This window comes from Pterocles gutturalis, unplaced genomic scaffold (genome assembly GCF_000699245.1).
Source record: "Pterocles gutturalis isolate BGI_N339 unplaced genomic scaffold, ASM69924v1 scaffold28936, whole genome shotgun sequence".
NCBI lineage: Eukaryota > Metazoa > Chordata > Aves > Pterocliformes > Pteroclidae > Pterocles > Pterocles gutturalis.
In genome coordinates this window covers 91,827-115,272 of record NW_010104203.1, presented here as the reverse complement: position 1 = coordinate 115,272, position 23,446 = coordinate 91,827, and the positions used below count along the sequence as shown (strand labels likewise).

At 37.6% G+C, this 23,446-nt stretch overlaps 1 protein-coding gene across 1 annotated transcript in view; it reads left to right on the top strand.

The window, feature by feature from the left end:
- Nucleotides 1-1,180: 1,180 nt before the first annotated feature.
- FRY (furry homolog (Drosophila)) overlaps nucleotides 1,181-23,446 on the top strand; it is a gene marked incomplete at both ends in the record, with an annotated part of 113,928 nt that continues 91,662 nt past the window's right edge. The window contains 10 exons of the mRNA XM_010086990.1: nucleotides 1,181-1,354; nucleotides 3,731-3,784; nucleotides 12,543-12,682; nucleotides 14,906-14,996; nucleotides 15,397-15,476; nucleotides 15,593-15,673; nucleotides 16,669-16,837; nucleotides 19,309-19,401; nucleotides 19,497-19,595; nucleotides 22,128-22,229. Of these exons, the coding sequence (XP_010085292.1) occupies nucleotides 1,181-1,354; nucleotides 3,731-3,784; nucleotides 12,543-12,682; nucleotides 14,906-14,996; nucleotides 15,397-15,476; nucleotides 15,593-15,673; nucleotides 16,669-16,837; nucleotides 19,309-19,401; nucleotides 19,497-19,595; nucleotides 22,128-22,229 (1,083 nt within the window). The remainder of the gene's footprint in view (nucleotides 1,355-3,730; nucleotides 3,785-12,542; nucleotides 12,683-14,905; nucleotides 14,997-15,396; nucleotides 15,477-15,592; nucleotides 15,674-16,668; nucleotides 16,838-19,308; nucleotides 19,402-19,496; nucleotides 19,596-22,127; nucleotides 22,230-23,446) is intronic.

The following is a 23,446-nucleotide window of genomic DNA, read 5'->3' as shown; positions in this document are numbered from 1 at the left end:
TGCCAGCTCAGGGAGTTGAATACCCTGAAATATTAAATGCAAAATTGTCTTTGCTGATCTTTATGGCTTATCTCTAACATGTATTCATATCATGCGAGTTTCCAACGTGAACGAATACAGAGTATTTGTATTTGCTGCTGAAGGCAGCACTTTAAACAAGAAGTAACAATTTTTAACTTAGTGATTAAAAATGTAAATGTTGTCATTGAGAGTCCATTCTTCTGAAATATTCTGATGTTTTTTATAGCCCAGAAAGCTATGACCTCTTTCAGATTAATCAATACTTTCTTTATTCACGTTTTGTGGTTGTGGACTTTGGCTCCAAATTCAGCCTACCTATTCATCCAAGATTTGGAAGACATTTCTGTAGAATGTATTATAGCTGCAGAGACTCAAACAGAGTCAACTCATAATATAAAAGGCCCTCTTTGCCATTTCTGAATTGGGTGGGCAAGAAAATAAATAAAAATAAAATAGTGCCTTGAGGCTGGAAAACATTTTTAAGATTTTTAAAAAACTTTTAAATAAGTTTATCTTCAGGGTAAATAGACCACTGTGGAACCTATTACTCAGAGGCAGTTTCACTTTATTATGCTTTTTAATCTTGTCTTTGCCGGTCCTGAACCTTTGATATATAATGAAAATGTCTACCATAGAGTATAAATATATTTTATATAGTAGCTGCTATAGCAACGATGTTGAAAACACTTCATAAAATGAAATTGTAGGATTTGTAAGGATATTAGAACTAAGTAGTATAGAATAAGCATGTTGTTTACAGTAGAATAATTTATCTATTGCATAAAGAAAAATGCTATTTTCAAAGGACAGCTGAAGCACCTGCATGTGGTTGAGCTGTCTTTGAATTTACTCAGCAGTGTCTTCCTGTCATGGTCACTTGTCACACTCGTCATGCTAGCAATCATCCTTTTATATTTTAGGAGTGCTTAGACACCAAAAAATGTATTTGTATCTGGCCCTTCATCTTTATTAGTTCATTATCTATCCAATACTCATCATTAGTAATAAAGTCAATAGCAATAATTTCTATTTTGAGTTTTCTCAAATGTAATTCTCTGTATTTATTGCCATTCACTGCAAGGGGAGAATGAGTTGCTCTGAGGTGGGCATCCCAATCCCAGAATAGGGGGCGTATGTGCAGAGACACTTGGCTTCACAGGGTCAGTTTGGGTCCAGCTGGGCTGAGCCGTCGCCACAGTCGTTGCAGGCAGAGTCAGTGGCAAGTGCTGTACTTGGGAAGCATCAAGGAAAAAGCAGCAACAGCAGCAACCCGAACAGGTGGACAAAGAAGAGGCAGAGACAGCTGCAGCAGCAGCTGCTGCCCGGGAAGAGGGTGAGAAGGGAAGTGGCAAGAACAGTAGTAGGTGTGGGATGGGATGAAGGGAAGAAAAAGGCCTCAGTTAAAGCCCTAGACCGGAGACATTGAGAAGTTAAGGCAGCAGTACATTTCCTGGGTTTTGGTAGGTGTCCCTGGCTGTTCTCCATCCCAGAGCTGCCTTCTGCTGCGACCAAGCATGGCTTGTGAACAGTTTCTTCAGATGAATGTACCACAGTGTGGGAATCCCTGGTGTAGTTGCCTGTAATTGAAGAAAAGATGAGTTGTATTGCCTTGTCACAATGGAGGGATCTATACTAACTCAGAAGCACAGCCCCTGGGGAACGTCATCATCAGCAACTCAAGTATTTGTGAGGTGTGCAGGCTTCCAGAGATAGGTAACAGGTGATTAAGACATTTTCAGGATTGCTGTTCCAGGCCTGGGTTCCCAGAGCATGTTTTGTCTCATTTAGTTGTGTCCACCTTACAGATAAGCATGAGACCAGGAATCCCACACCTCATTTCTTCCTGAAACACTGAATGCATTTCTGCAAGAGTTAGATACTATTCTGAAAGCCAAGCCTTGCAGTGTTGGACATGGGAACACAAAGCTTCTGGATCCTGAAACCCTTTTTATTGAAACAGACCTTACAAAACTTCTCTGTGGTAACACAAGTCTTCCGTAACAGAATCAGAAATTTAATTTAAAAAAAGGTTGTGTGTTGGTTTTTTTCTAAACTGTGCTAATCCTCGGTACATTGGTTTATCCATGAAAACTTAAGAATCTTTTTCCTTTCAAATAAGTTGAGCACTACTTCTGAAAGATTATTTGCTGTCCTTTTCAGTGTGCAGCAGTAGACAAAAGAGGTCTTGTCCTCCCGTGAGACACAATTAGGTAGGGTAGCACAGAGTTACCGATTGAGGAGGAGGACTGTGGATGGGGTGGTGTCATGTGTCTGTTTCTGGGCTGAAAGATTTTACTGTGTTCATTACCAATAATCTGTTTTAAAGTTCTAACTAATAGTTGTTGTGCCCTTAATGTAACCTGGAGGAGTCACTTTAGATATTAGAGATAACAGGGAAAAATACTGATGACTGTCCTGGGTAAATCAGTGAGTCAGTAGAAAACTTTTGTTGATTTTTCTGTTTGGTAGGTAGTCAGGGGATACTGCAGTCACCCTGCAGCCAGCCTCCTTGCCAGATGGTATTACGAGTGGATCAGCATAATTAATTTCAAAATCAGGCAGCAGATTATAGTGGACAACATTTTGTCCAGAGAGAAACAGTAAATAATGCAAATCTTTGGTCTGCCTCAAGTCTTTCTTTTCCATTACCTTAGCAGCTTAACAGATTTCTTTGTTTTGCATCTCACATGCCCTGGCAGTGGTGATGTTTTGCCTGATACATTAACAGATGCTGGTGAGTGTAATAGTTTGCTAAAAGCTCAACAGAAAATCTCGTGCTGAGCTAGTGGGAGACCCCCAGTCTTGCAGCTGTAGGAGAAGAAAGATGCATGATTTACAGAAGAATAAGGCACTGGCACATTTCAGACACTGGCAACAGTAGTACAATTCAGTGCAGAATTGTGATGGTGATTGTGACATGCTTTTCAGACTGTCATCTGCCTTCATGTATTGTTTATTTTCATTGTAGTTTAGGAGATTCGTGTTTTGTATGCTGTGGCATGTATCTAGAATATTGGACTATGTGGTTCTCCATGCCTCAGTAATTGAGCCTGCTTGACAAAAAAGCCGTAAAGGTGAACGGATGTTCACACATGGGAACTCAGATTTCTGAGTTGGGCAGTTCTCTTGACCTTCCCAGGTATTCTGAAAATGTGTCCTGAAAATTTGCTCTCATTCCAAAAATGGCTCTTTTTTTTTTTTTTTTTTTTTTAAGACAGCCATTTTTTCCACAATTACCTTCCTTAAAAATTAATTCCATGGTACTTGATTCTTCTAAAATTACCTTTCTTTCAGTATGTGCTGCGTGATGCAGTATATTTATGGACATGTTTGTATTGTCTGGTAGTATTATAACAAGAAGGTACATCGTGTAGCTAAATAGAGCTTCTTTGTTATGTGTTAGAAGAAATACCAGGTGCTTTTTAGGATTTTGAAAGAATTTATCGTCAGTGTGAGCACCGAGTAACAAGGTCTAATAGGTGGTTAATCCTTTTCTTTCTTGGGAAGACACTAAAGACACTCTGTCCATATTACGTCATATGTGTGCAGAGGTCTCCTTTACATGTGAAACAAACAGTATTTCCGGCATGAAACTGATCGGGAGGCAAATTATGTGAGTAAAAATCTAACAGAAAAATAATAGTAGAGTTGATAGAATGTATAATAATATTGATCTTAAGTAATACATATTCAATGTATTTTCTTTTAGGAGAAGCCACTGACCAAATCTCTGCAACGAGGAGAAGACCCTCAGTTTGATCAAGTAAGACACTTGAAATTACATTCTTTCCATTCCTCAGGCTGTAAGACAAATACTTGGAAGGCAGTCTGCTGTCCTTACACTATTGCTGCATACTGCAAAAGCAATATATTGCAATGTACTTTAGTAGAATGATGAGTGCTTTGCTAACGATTCTTGGTTTTAAATTAGGAGGATCTTAACACTGTTTTTAAGCTGGACATTTTTTTACCATAGATCTTCTTGCTTTTTACAGTGTATGAGGCACATGTATTATTTCCTAGCTGTTTCTCCTGAGGTTTTGAAGCAAACTTTTTCTCTTTTCAGAATATCTGTTTTTTGAAACAGACACATGGCCCCAGTCTTTCTTTTGTGGGGCTTCTCTTATGGTTAATAGGAGGGCCTTTAGAATCATTGTCATTACCGTCAGTCTCATCAGTCTTTTGTCTCTGTAGCTGTGACCCAACATGACTTGTATGTATTCTGCACTTCATATAGACTGAGCCAACCCGTTATATTGAAAATTAAGCATAAATTCAGTTGTCGGGATAAATGACAAGGGTAAATAGTAATTAGAGAAAAGTAGTTGGCAGGGAAAAAGAATTTAAAACTAAAATATATATGTAATGAATTAGATTTCACTTAATAAAACAAAAAAATTGTAATTAAATGAAAATTATATCTGGCATTAGATTAATAAATTGATTATATAAAGGAAATATAAGGAAAAGGACAAGTAGAAAAAAAAAAAAAACAGCAATGTACATACTTTTAAATGATGGTATAAGAGAATTAATTTTTGTTAGCTGTCTATTTTTTAAAGAAAAAAGCATCTAGAAAAGATTCCCACACAAGTAAGCTGTTTGAAATAAAAATAGGTGCTAAAGAGTTTAAGTTGCATAAAGGATGCCAAAACTCACTCCCAACAAAGAGGAGAGATAAACTGAAGGTGTATCCTAAGCAACAAAGTTATTTGCTGCTCCATCGTTCCTGCCTCAGTTGCCATTGCTGTCACTATTGCTGCCACCTCCATGGCTGCCTGCACCACTCTGCTGCCACCAGTGCCAGCCCAGCCAGCAGCAACAGCAATAACTCTGAAAGCAGCTGTGGCTAATGCAATAAGCTGCAGGTACCATACTGATTACCTTATGTTTGGGAGAGGAGATAGGTATGAGTAGGACTTCAGAACCTCAAAGGAATTTAACACATGTATTGTGTTTTCTAGGGCATTAGATACATTGCACCAGAACCAAAAATGCCTTGTGAGACCTCACTGGCATGCACAAAGGCTCACTTAATAATTTTAGCTTGACAAAGTGGCGCGCTCTAGGTTGTTCTGTAGAAGTTTTTTGGGGAGAGGTAGCCTGCTCAGGGGGCTGTCAGAGCAGGAGGTGAACAGTAGGACTTCTGCCTTGCACTGGAGAGCTTGCTGCCTCCCTCGCTGACCACAGAGACACCCCGCAGGGGAGCCAGCTGCTGTAGGCTGAACGAAGCCGCTTTGTGAGTACTCCCTAGGTGCCTAATGAAATTTTTTGTGGTATTCTGACCTTAATTTTATATTATTTTTTTTCCTTCCTGTGGGAAGAGTGTCACACATAAATGAGAAAGAAAAACAAATTAAGCCACCCATACGCAAACCTTGTGATGCTGTTCCTGCAGCGTATTAAACAAACACATAATGGGTGGCCATGATTTGATTAAATATTCATGAATAAGCAAATTGTAGCCCTTTACAAGGAAGAATTAGAAGACTTATGCTTTTCCTAGTTATTGATAAGTAGACAGAACATAGAACAATTAAGTCAAGATCAATTAATGAGAAATGTGACTCCTTCCTGGAGTGAAACAACTGTGTATTTCCTACTGTAGCAATTTACTCTGAATTCTGGGGGGAGAAATCAGATGCAGACAAAAAAAAAAAAAAAAAACAGACAAATTTTGTTACAGACAACATTTGTATGTATTTCTAACTGCGTGTCTAGAGTCCTACTTATGTGTAGAGTTGATAAAAAAGTATACAGCTGAGTTTGCCGTAGATGTTCTGTCAGAAAACCTTGGGTTTAGTTCCTTGAAATTTTCCAAACTATTCAGATGGAAATTTTCAGACTATCTATCTGACTCAGCCTGAGTTGTTGGGAATGTTTCCCTTCCAGGTTTCACATTGGTTTTTATTTGAACAGCACAATCATTTTGAGATGTTCTAGTGCTCCTGGGATTGATGTACACCTGTGATTGGGAGGTGGGACCCAAACCTGGCTGATGAGCCTGTTTTCAAGAACACAGTTCATACTCTACCAAAATCATTTTAGTCTGGCAAAACTGTGGTTAGATTTTCATTCAAAAATTTGTAATACATAGTAGAGATTTGATAGAACTCAGGTAGAATAGAGACAGGAAGATAGTGCAAAAGGTCTTTTTATACTTAGCATGTTTCACTTGGTAGATTAAGTCAGTACATCTCAGTATTATAAAACGGTTTTGCAAATTATAACGTCAGTATTATAAAGTTGTCATGAAGGTATGGATAATCTCACTGATATTAAAAATGAAGGTGTGGTCTACCTGGAAAACTCTGAAGACCATGATTACACATGATACTGAGATCCAAGTATGAAGGCATGTGCTTTTCAGTCAAACCATTTAAGATTTATTTTTTTAAGTTAACTCATAAGAGTCTATGGGCTGAAGGAAGACCAGGTTGATAATCCCTTACTTCTTGCTTCCAGGTAAGGTGTGGAAAGCTTTGGTGTTTATTCCTAGAACATAGAAAGTCATCTTGCAAAAACAGGAAAGGCCACACATGACACTCATGACATTTTTGCTACAGAAATGAAGGAGCAAAAGAGGGAGAATCTCCATGAACAAACATTTTCAAGGGGTGTCTAATAATTTTGGCTTTCAGTTTTAAGTCATCAGAAGTGACACACAGTCAAAGGAACCTAATTTTCATTTTTTGACTTTATCAAAATTGTCTCTGTTCAATTTGAATGAAATTGATAGGTGATGCTGAAGTGACCAGCTCACTAGTCACTTTAAAATATCTGAGCTGCATCTTCTAACTGTAAAATAAAAAGCAGCAAAGGTAAGGCATGACCTGATTTAAATTTGCCTTTTGCAAGTCATCTTCAGAGGTGGAAAAAAAACAGAAAAAAAACCCTTTTGAAGTAACTTGCAATGAGCAGAATGGAGCTTCAGCTACCCAGAGTAATCAGCATCAAGTTTAACATTGAAACCCGGAACCATTTAAAATTATTATTAAAGCATTGCTTACTTCCCCTGGAGAGCTTTATCTCTGTCTCTGTGAGAACCAGGCTTTTTTCCTGCCCATTCTCAAACACCATGTTAGGAATTCTAGTTGTGATGGGGCTGATGGATCCAGTGTCTAGGGACCTGACTGTGCACAGGCAGAGCTGTTTCTCTCCGTACAGATGTAGTGTCAGTGCCTCCTGTTAGGCGGACGGTATTATCCTGTGGGCTCTGTTCGACTGCCAGTTGCATCACCTTCCTTAAACTCATAGTAGTATCTTGAGCAACATATGAAGTAATATTGCTTATTCTGACTTGCAGAATGTCTCACCCTTAGCCTAATAAACTGGATTCCTTATACTGACTGTATTTTCCTTTTTAGGTGTGCAAGTATATAATCAAAATATATACAGGAAATGATGTAATTTTTTCATATGGTTTTAAATATATTTATAGTATATTTTAAATTGTGTTTCAAAAGTTCTTGATTAGACAACTGCAGTTGCCTATTGGCAAAGAACATTACTGATCCAGTATTAGCATTCTCTGTGTCCCCAGTTACAGAAATGTTATTAAACATTGTACTACTGAACTATGACTTAAATTTCCTATTACAGGAGACCATAAAATTGCATTACATGGAAAGATCAAAAACTAGGGTGAAAAAGCCTATAATTATCCAAGAGACTTATCCTCACACAAGGAAACATTTTTATTAGTCTTTTCTCAGCCCCTACTAAAGTATCTTCTGTTCTTACCACATTATATAAATGTTCTGTGAACTGACAACACTGGAGGCAGAAAAAGAGCACTGGCTAATCTTAGACCAGCCTGCAGGCATTTTTCCATATGAAAATACAAAATGAATGTAATGTTTTGGCCATGGAAGTGAAAACTTAACAGCAAGGCTTAGTTTTCATATGAGGTGCCTGTTGCAGGTGCTTCAGCATAAACTGCACAAAAATTTGTGCTTGTTTTAATTATACTGCTCTCTTCTTAGAAGTGCACTACGTTAGTGAACGCAGATTGGAAAGCAAAAACATTTAATTTTTTTAGTACTTTTAGGAGATGGAAACAAAAAATAGGTCAAGCTAGAAGAAGGAAAATAAGAATGAATAATAGAAAAAAATGTGGAAAATAGAGATACAAGTAAATAAAACACTAAACAACATTAATGATTAAGTGTCCCTTTTGCATAACAGCCTAAATGTGGTAAATGACATGATGATATTTACTCCCATCCAAAATTATATTTGTTAGATGTAGTAAGTAAATAATGTCATCATCATCATTGCAGTAGCACCGGAGTGGGCCCTTTTTGTGTTTTCCCTTTCCCTGCATTTTGCTTGTTGTCCTTCTTCAGCAGAAAGGCACATGGTAGAGGAAGTATAAGAAATGGTGGTGATGGGGTCATAGAACAACCCTGGGCTCCTGATCAGAGGTTTGGGTTCAAGCAGTGTGTAAAGAAGTAAATCTGAAGGCAAAATTAAAGGTAACATGTTCAGAACTGAACTTGTGCCACACTAGAAATAAATGGGTTTTCGTGTAAACTGTTATCCTGGCAGTAAAATAGCTATAAACATTGCTAATGGATAAGCAAGCTAGGTGAAATTACCCATCTACAAAATTAAGGTATAAAAAAAATTCAATTTTTTTACTCACAAAACCAAGGCCATAAATGAATACTAGTGACTCCAACTTAATAGTTATCAGTTTTAACCATTCCCAGGGAGGTTTAATGTCATAGCACTGCCCAAAAAAATGCTTAGAGCAAAGATGTGAAGGAAAAGAGATCTGCACATACACAGCTGCACTACTTGCTCTTAGTGTTTCATTTTACAGATTTTTCAATTGAAGTTGACTTGTCTAGAAGTCTGTCATTAGCAGCAAAAAAGTATTTTGTCTCTCTAAGGGTTGAACACAATTAAAGCATGTAGCTACTTTGATTAGAGTTTAGGGCGGTTCCTCTCTCCACCTTCTCCCACTGCCCCAGCCTAGAGTATTTGGAATAGGAATTGTTAACTTTATCACCTTTATTTCATATGTTGCATATGAAATCCCAGTCTTAGTGTGGTCCATGAGAGTTTTGCTGTTGATTTCAAGGAGCAAGGACTTCATTGCAGCTGTAATTTTCCTTGAGTCTGTATAGTTTGTAGTTATGGGGCTTTGTTACAGACATGCATGAAGTGGAAAAAACGTTGAATGAAGACAAGACATAATTGCATGGCTATGGGTATCCTAAATATAGCTAAGATAATGTTTATCAGATTCTGCTTTCAGTAACATTGATAGAATGTGTAAAATCTCACTCCTCATGTCCATTATTTGGAATCTACACAACAATTTCAACATAAACCAACACTGGGGAAAAATGAAGTACTGCAATTCTGCATTATTAAGATGGCAATAAAATGCACATTTAATATACATACTGACATATATAGTATAGGATAAAATGCAGAGCCAAGAAATTAAGGATGCTGTTGGAAACTGAATGCAGTTTTGAATATATTTGCTGTTAAAGCACATAGAAAATTCATACATAAAATAAAAACAGTAATCAGCATCTACCTGCTATTACTGGAAACATTCCTTATATTTGTATTTTGACACTATAGCAAGACTTTTATGAAAGTATATAAATTATAGCCAACGATCTGGGCAGAATTTCATTAAATTTACTCTTACATATTAGTCCAAAATAAATATTAAGCATTTACATGTAGTATACTTAATGCTCTGTGAACAGAAGTTTTAAACAGCTCCATACTTGTGCAGCTTTCTTCTCCTTAAGCTGTACAGTAAGGAGTTCATTTATGATGGAAGAACATGATCATTTGTCCAACAAGGACATGTTTGTACATCTGTGGCACTCCCTTTCAGGAGCAGGACAGAGCTAGAATTCATCTCACTCCTGGAATTACTTCCAGTAAATGAAAGGGTTGAGTAACCAACACGCTGGCTAGACTTCCCTCCCTTCCTGTTCTGTGGGAGACAGGTCTTTGCCCAGTCCACCCTTCCTTCCTGTCTTAAAAATGCAATGACAGAAAGATTTTTTAAAAAGCTATGTTGACCTTCTATCCCTACTAAAGACAGACCCTGTAAATTCAGGAGAGACAGTATGGCTTGTGGAGATTTAACAAGACTCACTTTGACTTTTTGTGGTGAGTGAAATTGTATACCTGGGATTTAGAGAGCAGCATTGATAAATACATCAGTGAATGTGCAGGAAGACCTGATTGAATCAACTTTTCAATTAGAGTTAAATATTGTGATATCTTAAAAGAGATTTAGATCTGTTTGGGGACAGACTTTCTAGTAGGGCCTGTTGCAATAGGACAAGGGGTAATGGTTTTAAATTAAAAGAGGGCAGGTTCAGATGAGATATAAGGAAGAAATTTTTTTTATGGTGGGGGTGGTGAAACACTAGAAGAAGTTGCCCCCAGAGGTTAGATGCGCCATCTCTGGAAGCATTCAAGGTCAGGTTGGACGAGGCTTTGAGCAACCTGATCTAGTTGAAGATGTCCCTGCTCATTGCAGGGGGGTTGGACTAGATGACCTTCAAACATCCCTTCCAACCCTAGTTATTCTATGATTCTATGATTCTCTTCTAGTCTTCCCCAGCAAACCCTTTCTCTCTGCATCTCAACTGGTGTTATACCGGCATCAGAAAAACTATTGGAAGACAGTAGAGAAGCAATGGAAATGTCTAAGCATCCTGAGTTGGTAGTGAATAGTTTGCACTGTCTCTGGGTGATTCGTGTCTTCTAAGTGTTTGTCTGAAGTCTTATGCTTGAAGGCTTTGGTATAATTGAGCCTGGGCTGCTGTAGTAATTCTTAATGAAAGGCCTCCTGTCACTGCTGCAAGCAGTGCCTTCATACCATCTTCCACAGCAACTTGTTTCACATTTCGGGTGATAAAATATATTGCACACATTGGATTGAAAGCTTTCCTAAAATAGTACTTTTATAGAAACTTTTATTTTTACAGAGGCAGTTTTTATAGCTTTCTAATGCTCCATGCTTCATTTTAGGCCATAATACCGGAGCAATAATACTTTATCCTCAAAGTGTCTAATTAACTTTAGACCACAACATCACTGTGAATTAGTTAAATTCTGAGGCTGAAAAACTGCAAAAGAGATCAGAGTTATTGACCTAAACTAACTGTCATCCACAAAAGTTCTCATTTAAGGCTTTAGTAATGTTTGGGACTTGTGTGTTGTGGATGCCCCATCCCTGGAGGTGTTCAAGGCCAGGCTGGATGAGGCTTTGAGCAACCTGGTCTAGTGGAGGGTGTCCCTGCCCATGGCAGGGGGGTTGGAACTCGATGATCTTTAAGGTCCCTTCCAACCCAAACCACTCTGTGATTCTATGCAAGGTGCTCAGTCTCCCAGTTTTGTCTTGTCTTAGTCACAAGGTTCACACAAGCTTGGTCTTATATGAGACCTTAAACTCTACTGTTCTTGTTCCGGAAGTACTGAAACTTTCTGGTTTAAATTTAAGCAGGTGGATAAACCTGACAAATCAGTGTACTTGACACAAAGTATGTACTTCAGCACTTCACTCCTGCTACTCAGCACTTCGCAGGATCAAACCCTGCATGGTCTTGAGGTGGTCACAAATCTTCAGATCAATAATGTATTCCTATTTTAAATAGTTGTTTTCTATTTTCTTAGAATGTACACAAATGCTGTAGCCATTAACATTCAGTTGCAATACATATATAATCCTCTTGTATAATAATGGGTGGTTTTTTCACCCTAGCTTGTGATCTTTTAATGTTTTACATCTTTTTGGTTTTCTGTAACAGGAAGTTTAAGTCATAGTTCAGCAGTAACATGTTTGGTAACGTTTCGGTGATTAGTGACACAGTTTATATTGAGTGAGCAGCAATCTTTTTCAGTATGCCACTAGAGCTGTTTAATCAGGAACTTTTAAGGAATTATTTTCAACTGTAAATTACTTATTTGTTCACACAAAGACACAGGAAACTGTAAATATTTTCCTGTATGTGGAAGAGAAATCTTAAGTTATCAGGTGTGTGAGCCGAATAGTAAGAGGAGTGCATCTGCACGTTCAGTTGGTTAAGATTATTGCAGAGTCTGTGGGGTTTCCAGTTTCAGGAGGGGCATCCAGCAGTTAGATACAACCCATGAAGACAGTGCCTCTGATTCATCACTTTTTGTTTCCTTATAATGTGCTCAAACTCAAATCAACATTATTTAACAAATAAAAATAAACCCCTTGAAGAACTAAATAGTTTTCAACTGTGTTATAAGATGTGATACACAATTTTAATGCATTTTAGTATTGTCAATGGAAAGACACTGTCGACATACAGCCCATTATTGTATTTCTGCTTATGTTTCAAAAGGTAATGCAGAGTATTGAGTCACTGATTGTACAATGGATCTCAAAAATGAGATGTAAACAAGAAAGAATAAGTCTAGCCATTGAATTAGTACTTTTTTTTAAGGAGGAGGGGAAACTTAAACACCAGCTGGTTTGTTCATTTGTTGTATTTTCCCCATAGGTAATAAGCTCAATGAGCTCACTTTCAGAATATTGTCTACCATCTATCCTGCGCACTTTGTTTGATTGGTATAAAAGACAGAATGGCATAGAAGATGAATCTCATGAGTATAGACCAAGAACAAGCACTAAATCCAAAAGGTACGATTTTGAATATGCATACACACCGTATTGACAGATTTTACAGTAAAATGTGTTACATTTTGCCCATCAGCTTTTGTGAGGTTGCGGTTGCTTGAAAGCTGTTGTCATCTTTTTCTGCTTGTTCCTGGAACTCTTCTCTCAACTTCTAGATAGGTGGAGTAATTGTGTCTTTAAAATTATGCTCCTGATAGTTCAACTATTGTTTCTTACTGCTGTTTTGGATGCTGTAATGTCATTTAAATAGTGGTTTGTATAAACTGTGTCTGTCTTCTTTACTCATGCGAGCAGGTAATAATTCTGTGACACTGGGAAGGATTTTTTTTATACAGCGTTCTGCTTAGTCACAGAAATTTCATGTACACTTATTCCCAATACAAAAAAAATTGTGGATAGTCAAAGAGCTTTAGCGACATTGATTTAGCTCTTAAAACAAACAAGCAAACAAAAATAAAGACCCCAAAAGAAATATATCAGTCTCTTATGATATCAGTACTTTAGTGGTAAGGCAACAGATAGGTCTTGCTTTATATTGAGGTCTGACAGTTTAGTACAGGTATATCCTTCAAACTTTTTCTGAATACTTTTCTACTACATTTACACACTTTTATGAAGCAGCAGGAGAATCAACACTGGCGGCTCTGGTGTTTGGAAATGCATAGGCAATTATTCACATGAGGATTATATTATAATCCAGTAACTACTGAAGGCAATAGTTGCTGGAATGAAGGGATGAGAGCTAGCTTTGGATATCAAGGTAGACATGAATGTGAATCAGAATCTTCCAGACTCTTTATGATAGTAGAAGTAGGCAATAGTAGGATCTACAGGAAAGATGGAGAGGAACTAGGAAGAAATATTTTACTGTGAGGGTGGTGAGACACTGGAACAGGTTGCCCAGGGAAGCTGCGGATGCCCCATCCCCGGAGGTGTTCAAGGCCAGGCTGGATGAGGCTTTGAGCAACCTGGTCTAGTGGAGGGTGTCCCTGCCCATGGCAGGGGGGTTGGAACTCAATGATCTCTAAGGTCCCTTCCAACCCAAACCATTCTATGATTCTGTGATTCTATGAATATGAAGGCATGATTAATCAATTAGATGCCTGCTTTTGGATAAGATTAATCCTTACCTTGAAGTGCCTCTTTCTTTCAACTTGTTACAATACCACCTGCTGATAAACAGGTGTCTTCAGAAACTCCACCCAAAATCTAGTTGAAAGTCAGTTTAGCAATGAACAAAGGCCACTCTGTCAATTGGTAGTGCTACAGAAAGAACATATAACCAGTCCTTTCTCCAGTTAATGTGAAAGCAAGAAAACCAAAATGCAAATAATTTATTTAATCACTGATCAAGCAGAACTCTTAAATGCATGTTTTATTGTAAACACATAAGTACAACTAAAATCACTAAAGCTCTTAATGCTTATAAGAATTGTGCTGAATTTACACAAACAGAAATCTCACTGAAATCAGGTGGTAACTGCTTCAAATTAACTGAGAACTGTCCCTTTAACATATAATTTTCAAAAAGTATTGTATATTTCACATCATCTTTTCAGTACAATTTGAAGCTGTCATCAGGTGATCCAAATGGATATTTTTTTTGTATTTGTATTGCAAGCTACTCACCTCAGATGTTTACTCCTCTGTGTTGTTCTGCACAAGGAATGTGTTTGAACATTTCACAAGTGACCCAAAAGTTAAAAAAATAACTCTGGAAGAGTTTTTAAAAGAGAATGTACTTTGATTATGAATTCTCCATCAGTGCTTTTAAGGCATTTTTTTTAAATCTGGCACAAGTCTAAATATGAATTTGATAGCACAAAATAATTTGTTGCATTTGCCTCCCTGGTGTAATTGAGAACTGTCTAAATGGTGCCACCAGCAAGGAAATTGAAGTGAAATGCATTTGTTAGAATATAGAAACCAAAAGTTTCCTTGTTTTTGTTTTGATTTTTTTTTCTTGAAAATTTTTGCGTTGATCTTAAACTGGAAAAAAAAGGGAGGAAATGGAGAGTGAAAGAAGGTGAAAGTAACAAGTTAGATTTGATCTATTTATCTCAGATTTTAAGACCATACCAGTGCATTACTTTCTGAAATGCTGTCCTGCAGTTTAAAAAGTAGAACACAATCCCCTGTTATCTGTATTTGTGTAGTTGAAGAAGGCATATAACATGAATTATGACACATGTCCCAAATATTGTGTTTTCTGGTTTGATTTTGCAGTGATGAACAGCAGAGGGACTATTTAATGGAAAGACGAGATCTGGCTATTGATTTTATTTTTTCTTTAGTATTAATAGAAGTTCTGAAACAGGTATGGAGTTTTTAAGTTATTCATTAGTTAATAAATGATGGAAATTGCCAATATAACTGAATTTTAGGATTCTTCTTTCTATTTATATCTTTAGGAGTCTAATAAAAACATGATACATCCTGCATGGTTGTTCATTGCAGTCTTTCTTGCACTTGTAGAACACAGTATGCTGCGCTCATACAGACTTCACTTTGCCAAGTCTTTGGAGCTAAAGTATTTCTCTTCAATACTTAATGAACATTAAATGGCTGGCTCATTTCAGCTGTTTTGTTAACTAGACGCTATTTCATCTGATTCCATTTTTCTGTATGGAAGATACCTATGAGTAATACTAGCACTAAGGTATGCAGCTTGTAGTGTAATGTATGTGTACTTGTTAAGTTTTATTTTGTGTTTTCAGATTCCGCTTCATCCTGTAATAGACAGTTTGGTACATGATGTTATTAACTTGGCTTTCAAGCACTTTAAGTACAAAGAAGGGTAAGGCTCTTTTTCATACAAAAATTCTATTAAAAAAATACTTTCTGAATTTTTTAATAGTAGTGGTTTAAGCAGTATGGTTTCTCAGTCAATAATTCTTTCTTGTCTCTTGCTAGGTACCTTGGTCCTAACACTGGAAATATGCATATTGTTGCGGATTTATATGCAGAAGTAATAGGTGTTCTAGCTCAAGCAAAGTAAGCAAAATTGAATATCATATTTCCCCCATAAATCTGAAAAGTTTTACTGGCTTAGTGTATGAATATTCTGATTTTCTCACTTTCTTAAAAGATAGTATAGGAATAAATCATTTCAGTTCATTGGCCCTCTCTTCATCGAGGTGCTCTAGAACATAGAACTCTAGGGGATCAGGCTTTCAACTCAATTCAACTCAACTACAGCATTATTTTTCTTATCTCAGCAATGACGTCTGTGGAAAGTGTAAAGGGCTGAAGGGGAACTATTTTAATTAGTTTTTTTCTACATACTGTTTTTTCTCTAGCTGGGCAAACCTAAAAATGGCTATCCTCCAACACAGCAACATTTTTAAGTCTGACTGCAGTTATTTCAGTTTAGAACTTAATGCAACTTCTTCTGAATGTCAAAAGGACAGGAAGTGCTGTTGGACGATCTTCCTTTATGTTATTTTTATGGACAGTGTGTCTCAAAAGTCCAGTAGATTCATAAGGGACATCAAAAATGGTCACAGACCTCCCCATCCCAAATTGCAGTAGATAATGCTTAAGTGTTACTGTAATGGCTATTAGAAAAAACCTGAAGGGATGAACAGCCTATGTGAATATTTTCATCATTATCATTTAAGCATTTTCTTTTGAAAACATTGCATGTACCTGCCAGAAAACTATTTTTCATCTTGGATTTAAGAAAAAAATGTGAGGGAGTTATTCTAATTATATTGTTAGCTCTGATGTAAAAGAGGGCATGGTAAGAAAATAATTGGAATGATGTGATTATCTAAAGGGACTAATATCAGGCTGTACACTTGGTTTTCTTTTCTGAGTTTATCAGAAGTGAAAGAAGACTAAACAAAAAAAAAATCTATTCACATACTGACTGAAATGGTATTTTACAAAGTTGAATCTTCTTCAGATTTTTCCCCTTTTATATAACTTACAATAAATTTCAAATGTTAATGCGTACTTTTTTGTAACTAACCAATGTGAATTCATAGATTTCCTGCTGTAAAGAAGAAATTTATGGCAGAGTTAAAAGAGTTACGACATAAAGAACAAAGCCCATATGTAGTTCAAAGCATTATCAGTCTTATAATGGGAATGAAATTCTTTCGCATTAAGATGTATCCTGTGGAGGATTTTGAAGCTTCTCTTCAGTTTATGCAGGTAAAATTCTTAAGTATATAACTGTCGTTCCCAGACCTTTTAGAATAGGCTCCCCTTCATCTTTCCTATAATACTCCAGGTTTTCCATATGCCATTCCCGCATAAATGTCTGTGCAGCTACTTTCTGCTTGTTCTGAACCTCAGCACTCCAGTCACCAGTATCTGGAGCGTGTGATTCCATGGCAACTTTTCATCAGCCATATACCTCTAGTCCCTATGTCTCTCCCTCCAACAAAAAGGTTTTGTTCTGTAGACCCCAGACTTTCCACCCTGCCATCCCACAGCCATTCCTTGCCGTGTGTCCCTAGGCTATTTCTCCCTGGCTGATCACTGCCTCCAAAGTGACTCTTCCACCCTTGACGTAGTTGCCAGAGAGGAAGGGAACTTCTGATGGACAAAAACACAGAAGGAGAGACAAAGAACTGAGGCAAAAGTTAGATGTGTTGTGTGTGAATTTTCCTTGGATGTGTGTTTCCTTCCACCAAACATTCCCCCCCCACCCCCGCCCCGCTCCTGTAGAGTACCTTCTTGTACCCACCTGGTTTAAGAGCTTCTAATACAGATCATAGGTTGGCTATCGTGAATGCTTTAAATGAACAGATTACATAATTTTGTAAAAGGAAATAAAATCTTTTTATGTTTAAACATTTTTAAAATTCCATGTTCCATGCTGGTAATATATAGTGGGTTCTGTTCCCATCAGCAGGTTTATTTAGCTTAACCTTTTTTATTCTCCTGTTTTTTCTTGGGATTGCCCTCATGGCTACATGGTTTGTGTTCACTCAGCCTGGAAAATGCATGTTTTATATAAAACTCCGTGTAAAGATTAGCTTATCGATGGTGTCAATGGAGTAAAAAAATCAATGTTAGATGCCCACAAGTAAGGATTTGACATTGGAAAACAAATACACATGCATACAGACATACAGAGCCATTTGTCTAAGTCCTGAACAGAAGGCACATTCTATTTCAATTTTGCAATGTTTTTTAAACCATACACAGAAACAGCTCGTTTTTCTTCTTACCTTACACTTCATTATATGAACACATCTTAGTGTGAGTTGACTTAATGTAAGTTGTCCAGAGCTGGCAAGATATCAAAGTAGTGTGTGTTCAGTGTGTGTGATTAAGATGAGTGAATGACTTTGTGGCACAGCTTTATGGCTCAGCACTGCTGGGATCCGGTGTTCCCTGGTAGTGAAATCTGTGGTAAAGCTTCCATATTACAGACTCAAAATTTGAATGCAAATGATCGCTACCTTGCTCGTGACCACAGTATCTCAGCATCAAATTAATTCTTATATACACTACAATGCATCATAAGATGCACTGTGTATGTAGGAAAACCAGTTTTGCTCAGTTTGGTGAAATACAGTTTGATTCTGTGGGTGATTTGTCTGTTAGTTTGAGTTATCTACATGCTATGAGCTATGAGCTATGTCACACCAGCTCTGCTCTAGTAGAGAGAGACACCTTGAAAGGGTGAGCTAATCTCAGGAATGAGCTCCAGAAGCACCTGTCTTCCGCCACCAAGTGCAGAAGCAGCCCAGGAAGACTACTGTCTTTGCATAGAGCCTTAGATGTGTAGCAGAAGTGGCTGGAGTGACTGAAGCCATGGGGTGTAGCATCCTGATTGCAGCCAGGAAAGATTAAGTGTGGTCTAAAGTGTAAATTGCTTTGCACAAATGCGCAGGAAAAAAAGGTCAGTGGGGAGCTTCCTTGAAAAGTCAGTGGCTGTTTGGGCCTTGGACCCAGAGAGAAAGAAGTGACTGGAGCAACATGATTTGTCATCCTCAGAGAAGTTCTATAGAAACACAAGAGTGGATGCTTATCTCCCCTCCCTCACTTCCTGAGCAGCACAGCTGTGTGGATAGTAGTTTGCTGCATGTTCAGGACGAAAAGGACATTTTTATTTTCTCTCTCAGTCCCCAATTGCAGGCTGGAAATTGTGGCGGTTTGTACCACAGGTCTCTTCCCTCACATAGCACAGGTCTTTATTGACTCTTAATCTGCAATGGATCCTAGCAGTGAAATTTATCCCAAAATATTTACTGTAAGATTGTTCCTTGCCTTGAGTATCTTACCAGAGAAGTACATTCCTTTGCTGGCCTCTCAGAGCATTGTGTAAAGCAGTCCATGTGGGCTATTAGTCCTGCTCCCGTAGGATACGCAGGGAAGGCATGAGGTCAGCACCTGAGTCCAGCTCCCTTCCCATCCCCAAAACACCACTGGGCACAGCTGAAATCAGTGGAAAGTTTGGAGATTGTCATGGTTAGAGTAACAGATCCTTGATCTTGATTTATGTCCTGCTTTGTGCTTGCTGCAAAATATAGAAGTTACTAGACAAATGTTTTCTGTGGGATTTGCAAGATAAAAATAGTCAGTGACACTTGATGTACATTCAGCAAACATTTAGGGATCTTTATTCCAGCAGATAAGCAATTTATGTTTCATGTTTTGTTTTGTTTTAGGAATGTGCACAGTATTTCCTTGAAGTTAAAGACAAAGATATCAAGCATGCACTGGCAGGACTGTTTGTTGAAATTCTTGTCCCTGTAGCTGCTGTAAGTTTATTTTTCAGGTTTTTTTGTATAATTTCTTTAAATTAGATAAAACAGCTTGTGAAATAGTGTTTTATTAACATGAAATTTTCTTTCAGGCTGTTAAAAATGAAGTGAATGTCCCTTGTCTGAGAAACTTTGTTGAAAGCCTGTACGATACAACACTTGAACTTTCCTCACGAAAGAAGCACTCATTGGTTAGTACCCTAAGAAGCAAAGGCTAAAATTGTTTGTCAGAAATGTCTCTGAGATAGACTCTGGGGAAATGCCCAGAACTGGTTGCAAAACTTTTTTCTGCATTTGGCTTTATTACCAATACATTTCTGTTTGTAGGGAAGGTTATTGTGTTTGTAGAAAACAACCATATTTACTTTATTCAGAATATGATCTAAATGAGCCTGAATCAAACAGATGTTTTCAGCTTCTGGTTCTGTGATTATTAAATGGTTAGGTTTTCTCATACTTGTTATGTGTAAACATTAGGAGGATAGGAGAAAGAATAGAGTTCACTTCTTGTCAAGCGAGAACAAATGAGGCATGTGGGAACAACTCTTTCATGGGGCTTAAATAATACATAGTAGGAACAAAAAAAATGTACAACACATGCCCTTTTAAATCCGTAACTTGGCTACTGTGCAGCTCCCTATTTCATTTTTTTCTTACGAGATGAACAGTGGCACCACAGTGTATTTTTGGAATCATGAGTTGATCTGAATTAAAAGAGGATCTGAGTCATTTTGACGCTGGCCGCCTTAAGCAGTCTGTCTCTCCAACTGGGTCAGCGCACATCAGCACTGCAGTGTTAGCTAATCTGTTTTGAAGTCTTGGACCTTTTAAGTAAAGAAAGTTGTCATTTGTCCTCCCTCATTCTACGGGAAAGTCAAAAAGGCTTCCCTGTTCACAGCACTCTTGGCAAATGGTAGTCACTTAGCACTAGTGAATCTGCTGGGAAGGCTTCAGGAGTGTGCTTGAGCTCTCTGCCACCATTACACCAGTCCAGGGGAGACTCAGAGCATCCCCTGGAGCACAGTCCTGATCCAGTTTGAATTAGTGGGAGCCTTGGGGTGGATTTCTGATTTCATTCTGCTTGTGTTTGTGTGGCTCTATTCCACTCTGCCGAGTTAATAAAACATTGTTGAAACTGCAGCAGAGTCGGAGCTTTGCTGTACAGTTTTTACACTAGATAGAACTTTCCCAAACTGGTGGCCATACTTTCCAAAGTCAATACTGCATGCTTGAGAAAGGATTGCACAGTGGGAGGTTTGCTTTTGGTTGCTTGTCTACACATACCACACTGGAGGCTTCATAGTTAAAAGTAACAGAATAGATTCTTGTGAGGGTGTGATTAGAAACACAAACATAGTGAGGAACAGGAGGAGGGGAAAGGCAAACAGTTGGCAGAAATAGCTGCAGTGCATATTTTCAGGCTTCCAGGAAGAAAGCACACTCTTCAGATTCTGAAGACAACTTTCCTTTCCAAGATCAGTGTTTTGTGAATCAGTGCACTCGCTGTACAGGCAGGACAGGGGCATGCATCTTGCCTCATTTTCTATAAAAAAGTATCTCAGGTGAGCTAGTTGTTGAGGTTCTCTTGAAAGTGAACAAAGAGGATTAGGAAACTCCAGGAGATGGTTTGTATCTTCCACCCCAGGGGTCTTCCTTAGGATGGGCTGTAACACTCTTGGGATGTTACTAAACTATGTGATTCTGTCAAGTACTCAACTATTATAGTCATGATGTTAATATGGTAAGAAAGTCTGACATGAGACTTTAATTATCCTTTCATGTATGTATTTTGGACATGAAAATTATTAAAAAAAATTAATGTACATTTGCCATTTGCTCTAGAAGCTAGGTCTAAGCTAGCTATAGACAATTTATGTTATATATTACAGGAACAGAAGTTGGGGTTTATGATGTATTTATACTTTGAGCTGTGAATGAAGTTAGCATTTTAGGGTTAATTTTGAGACTCATTAGTCTTTAAGGTAAAGTTACCTTATTTGTTACTAATAACATAAAAGTCCTGATTTGGTATATTAATATGACAACTGAAACAGAAAAGTCTTGCTGAAATAGCAAAGTCAGTTTCAAAATTAGTAGGTGCATTTTAGCTTTTTTTTTTAGCGTAACATTTATAAGATGAGGGTCAAAGTAAGTGTTGACAAAGAGATCAGGTTCCAGTGTTTTAACTTCTGCATTCTGCCTTGCTTCTTTTTATGTTTCACTTTGCAAGATGAACTACCAGCAGATCAAGGCATTGCCTGTATTTTAACACAATTCTTTAGGGTGTTTGACATGTCTCTCAGTAAGTATTGTGACTGTGGATTTTGAGGAGTAATTTGCATCTGAGCATTCAGAAGTCCCAATAATCTCTGTGGGTCCTGTTGTTATTGCAACAAACTTTAGTTATTTCCATGCTATCATTTGTCAGTTAACAGATAGAAATTAGCCCTGTGAGTCTGTAAAATTGTGGCCACTCTTTGGATTTATTATACTGCTATATGTTGCTATTGGTTGTTTTTAGTTCATTGATACAACATATATATAACAGCTTTAGAGAAAGGTTCCTTTTAAATTGCACTACTTAACAGTGTGCTTATGTTGGCTAGCATGTATTGCACAAAATGGAGGAGTTAGAGCTTTAGGTTTACAGTAGCTCTATTAAGTCACTTTTATGTTGTGTAGACATGCAAATAATATGGTATCAACATCCATTTCCTGCTTAGGCTTTGTACCCTTTGGTAACATGCCTGCTTTGTGTCAGTCAGAAGCAGTTCTTCTTAAACAGATGGCATATTTTCCTCAACAACTGCCTATCCAACCTCAAGGTTAGTATCTTCTGATTTTAATATTGTATTAAAACTCCAGTATGCACTATTGATCTGTTGCAAATCTGGTTTAGGTAAATATGCTGGATTATTGCTATTATCTGATTCCATATATAATTTTATCCCTGACAGAACAAATTATTTAGCTGTGCAGAATTTTTCAATACCAAAAAAGTATCCTTGTGCCTAGTCTGAATTTCTACTGTTTCTCTAGCTCAAACCAAACCTGAGTCAAACAGCTGTGAAACAGGCAAGATTGTTGATGAAAATTATTAGCTTGAGTGACATACCAAAACTGACCCAATATTAACTTGCTTTTTTTCACAAAGGCATTCTGAAACAAAGCACTTGTTATTACTTAATCAGAATGGAACTAGTTGCAGGACACTGATTCCAATGGCTGTTTCACTCTGTTAAGTTGCGTTAAAAAAAACTATTTTGTTTCCTCCACACATCCATTCATACTCCTTTACCATTTGTTAGATCTTTGAAGTTTTAGACTAAGTGTCCACTGCAATCTGCTGTGGCTTCTGGCCAGCACATACTGTTCAATACACATGATAGTTATCATTACCACTCCTCCATGGTTCTTTTAGTTGTGCAATAACTCATGTCCCATTCCACACTTAAAGTGGGTCCTTATGAAATGATGGTCCTGTGCCTATCTGAAAAGGCCAGTGTAAGAAGCACAATGAGGTAGTTAGCTCAAATGAAGGGCCACCAAACTGCTGCTTGATGAACCAGTGGTTAGGAGGCTTCTGCAAACAGCACAGATAGAACATGCAGCCACTTTCTTAGCTCAGAGGCGAACTGTGGGGAGAATCTCTGTTCTCCAAAAGCTGAATTCCCAAGCTTGTCAACAAGGTGTACATCCTTTATTGCTGTTGCTTTCTTGGTGTACTCTGTCTCTGTCTTAATGAAACAATTTGTATTGACTCTCTTCATATGGATCCTACTGTTAGAATAGCTCTTCAAAATGTTCTTAGTCTGAAGATTTCTTTCCACCTGTACCTGAATTACTTTTGCTGAAGATGTATTAGAAGCTTATTTGCAAAAAGATTCAGAAAATAAACATGTTGTTACTGCAACTAATTTTATGGAGTTTTTTAATGAGGTTATACAAGCTTTAGAAAAGGCAGCTACAGCTCTAAGATCTCTGAGAAACCAGATGGGAATATAGATTTTTTTTGAAAATTAAGGAGATCCTGACAAATTAT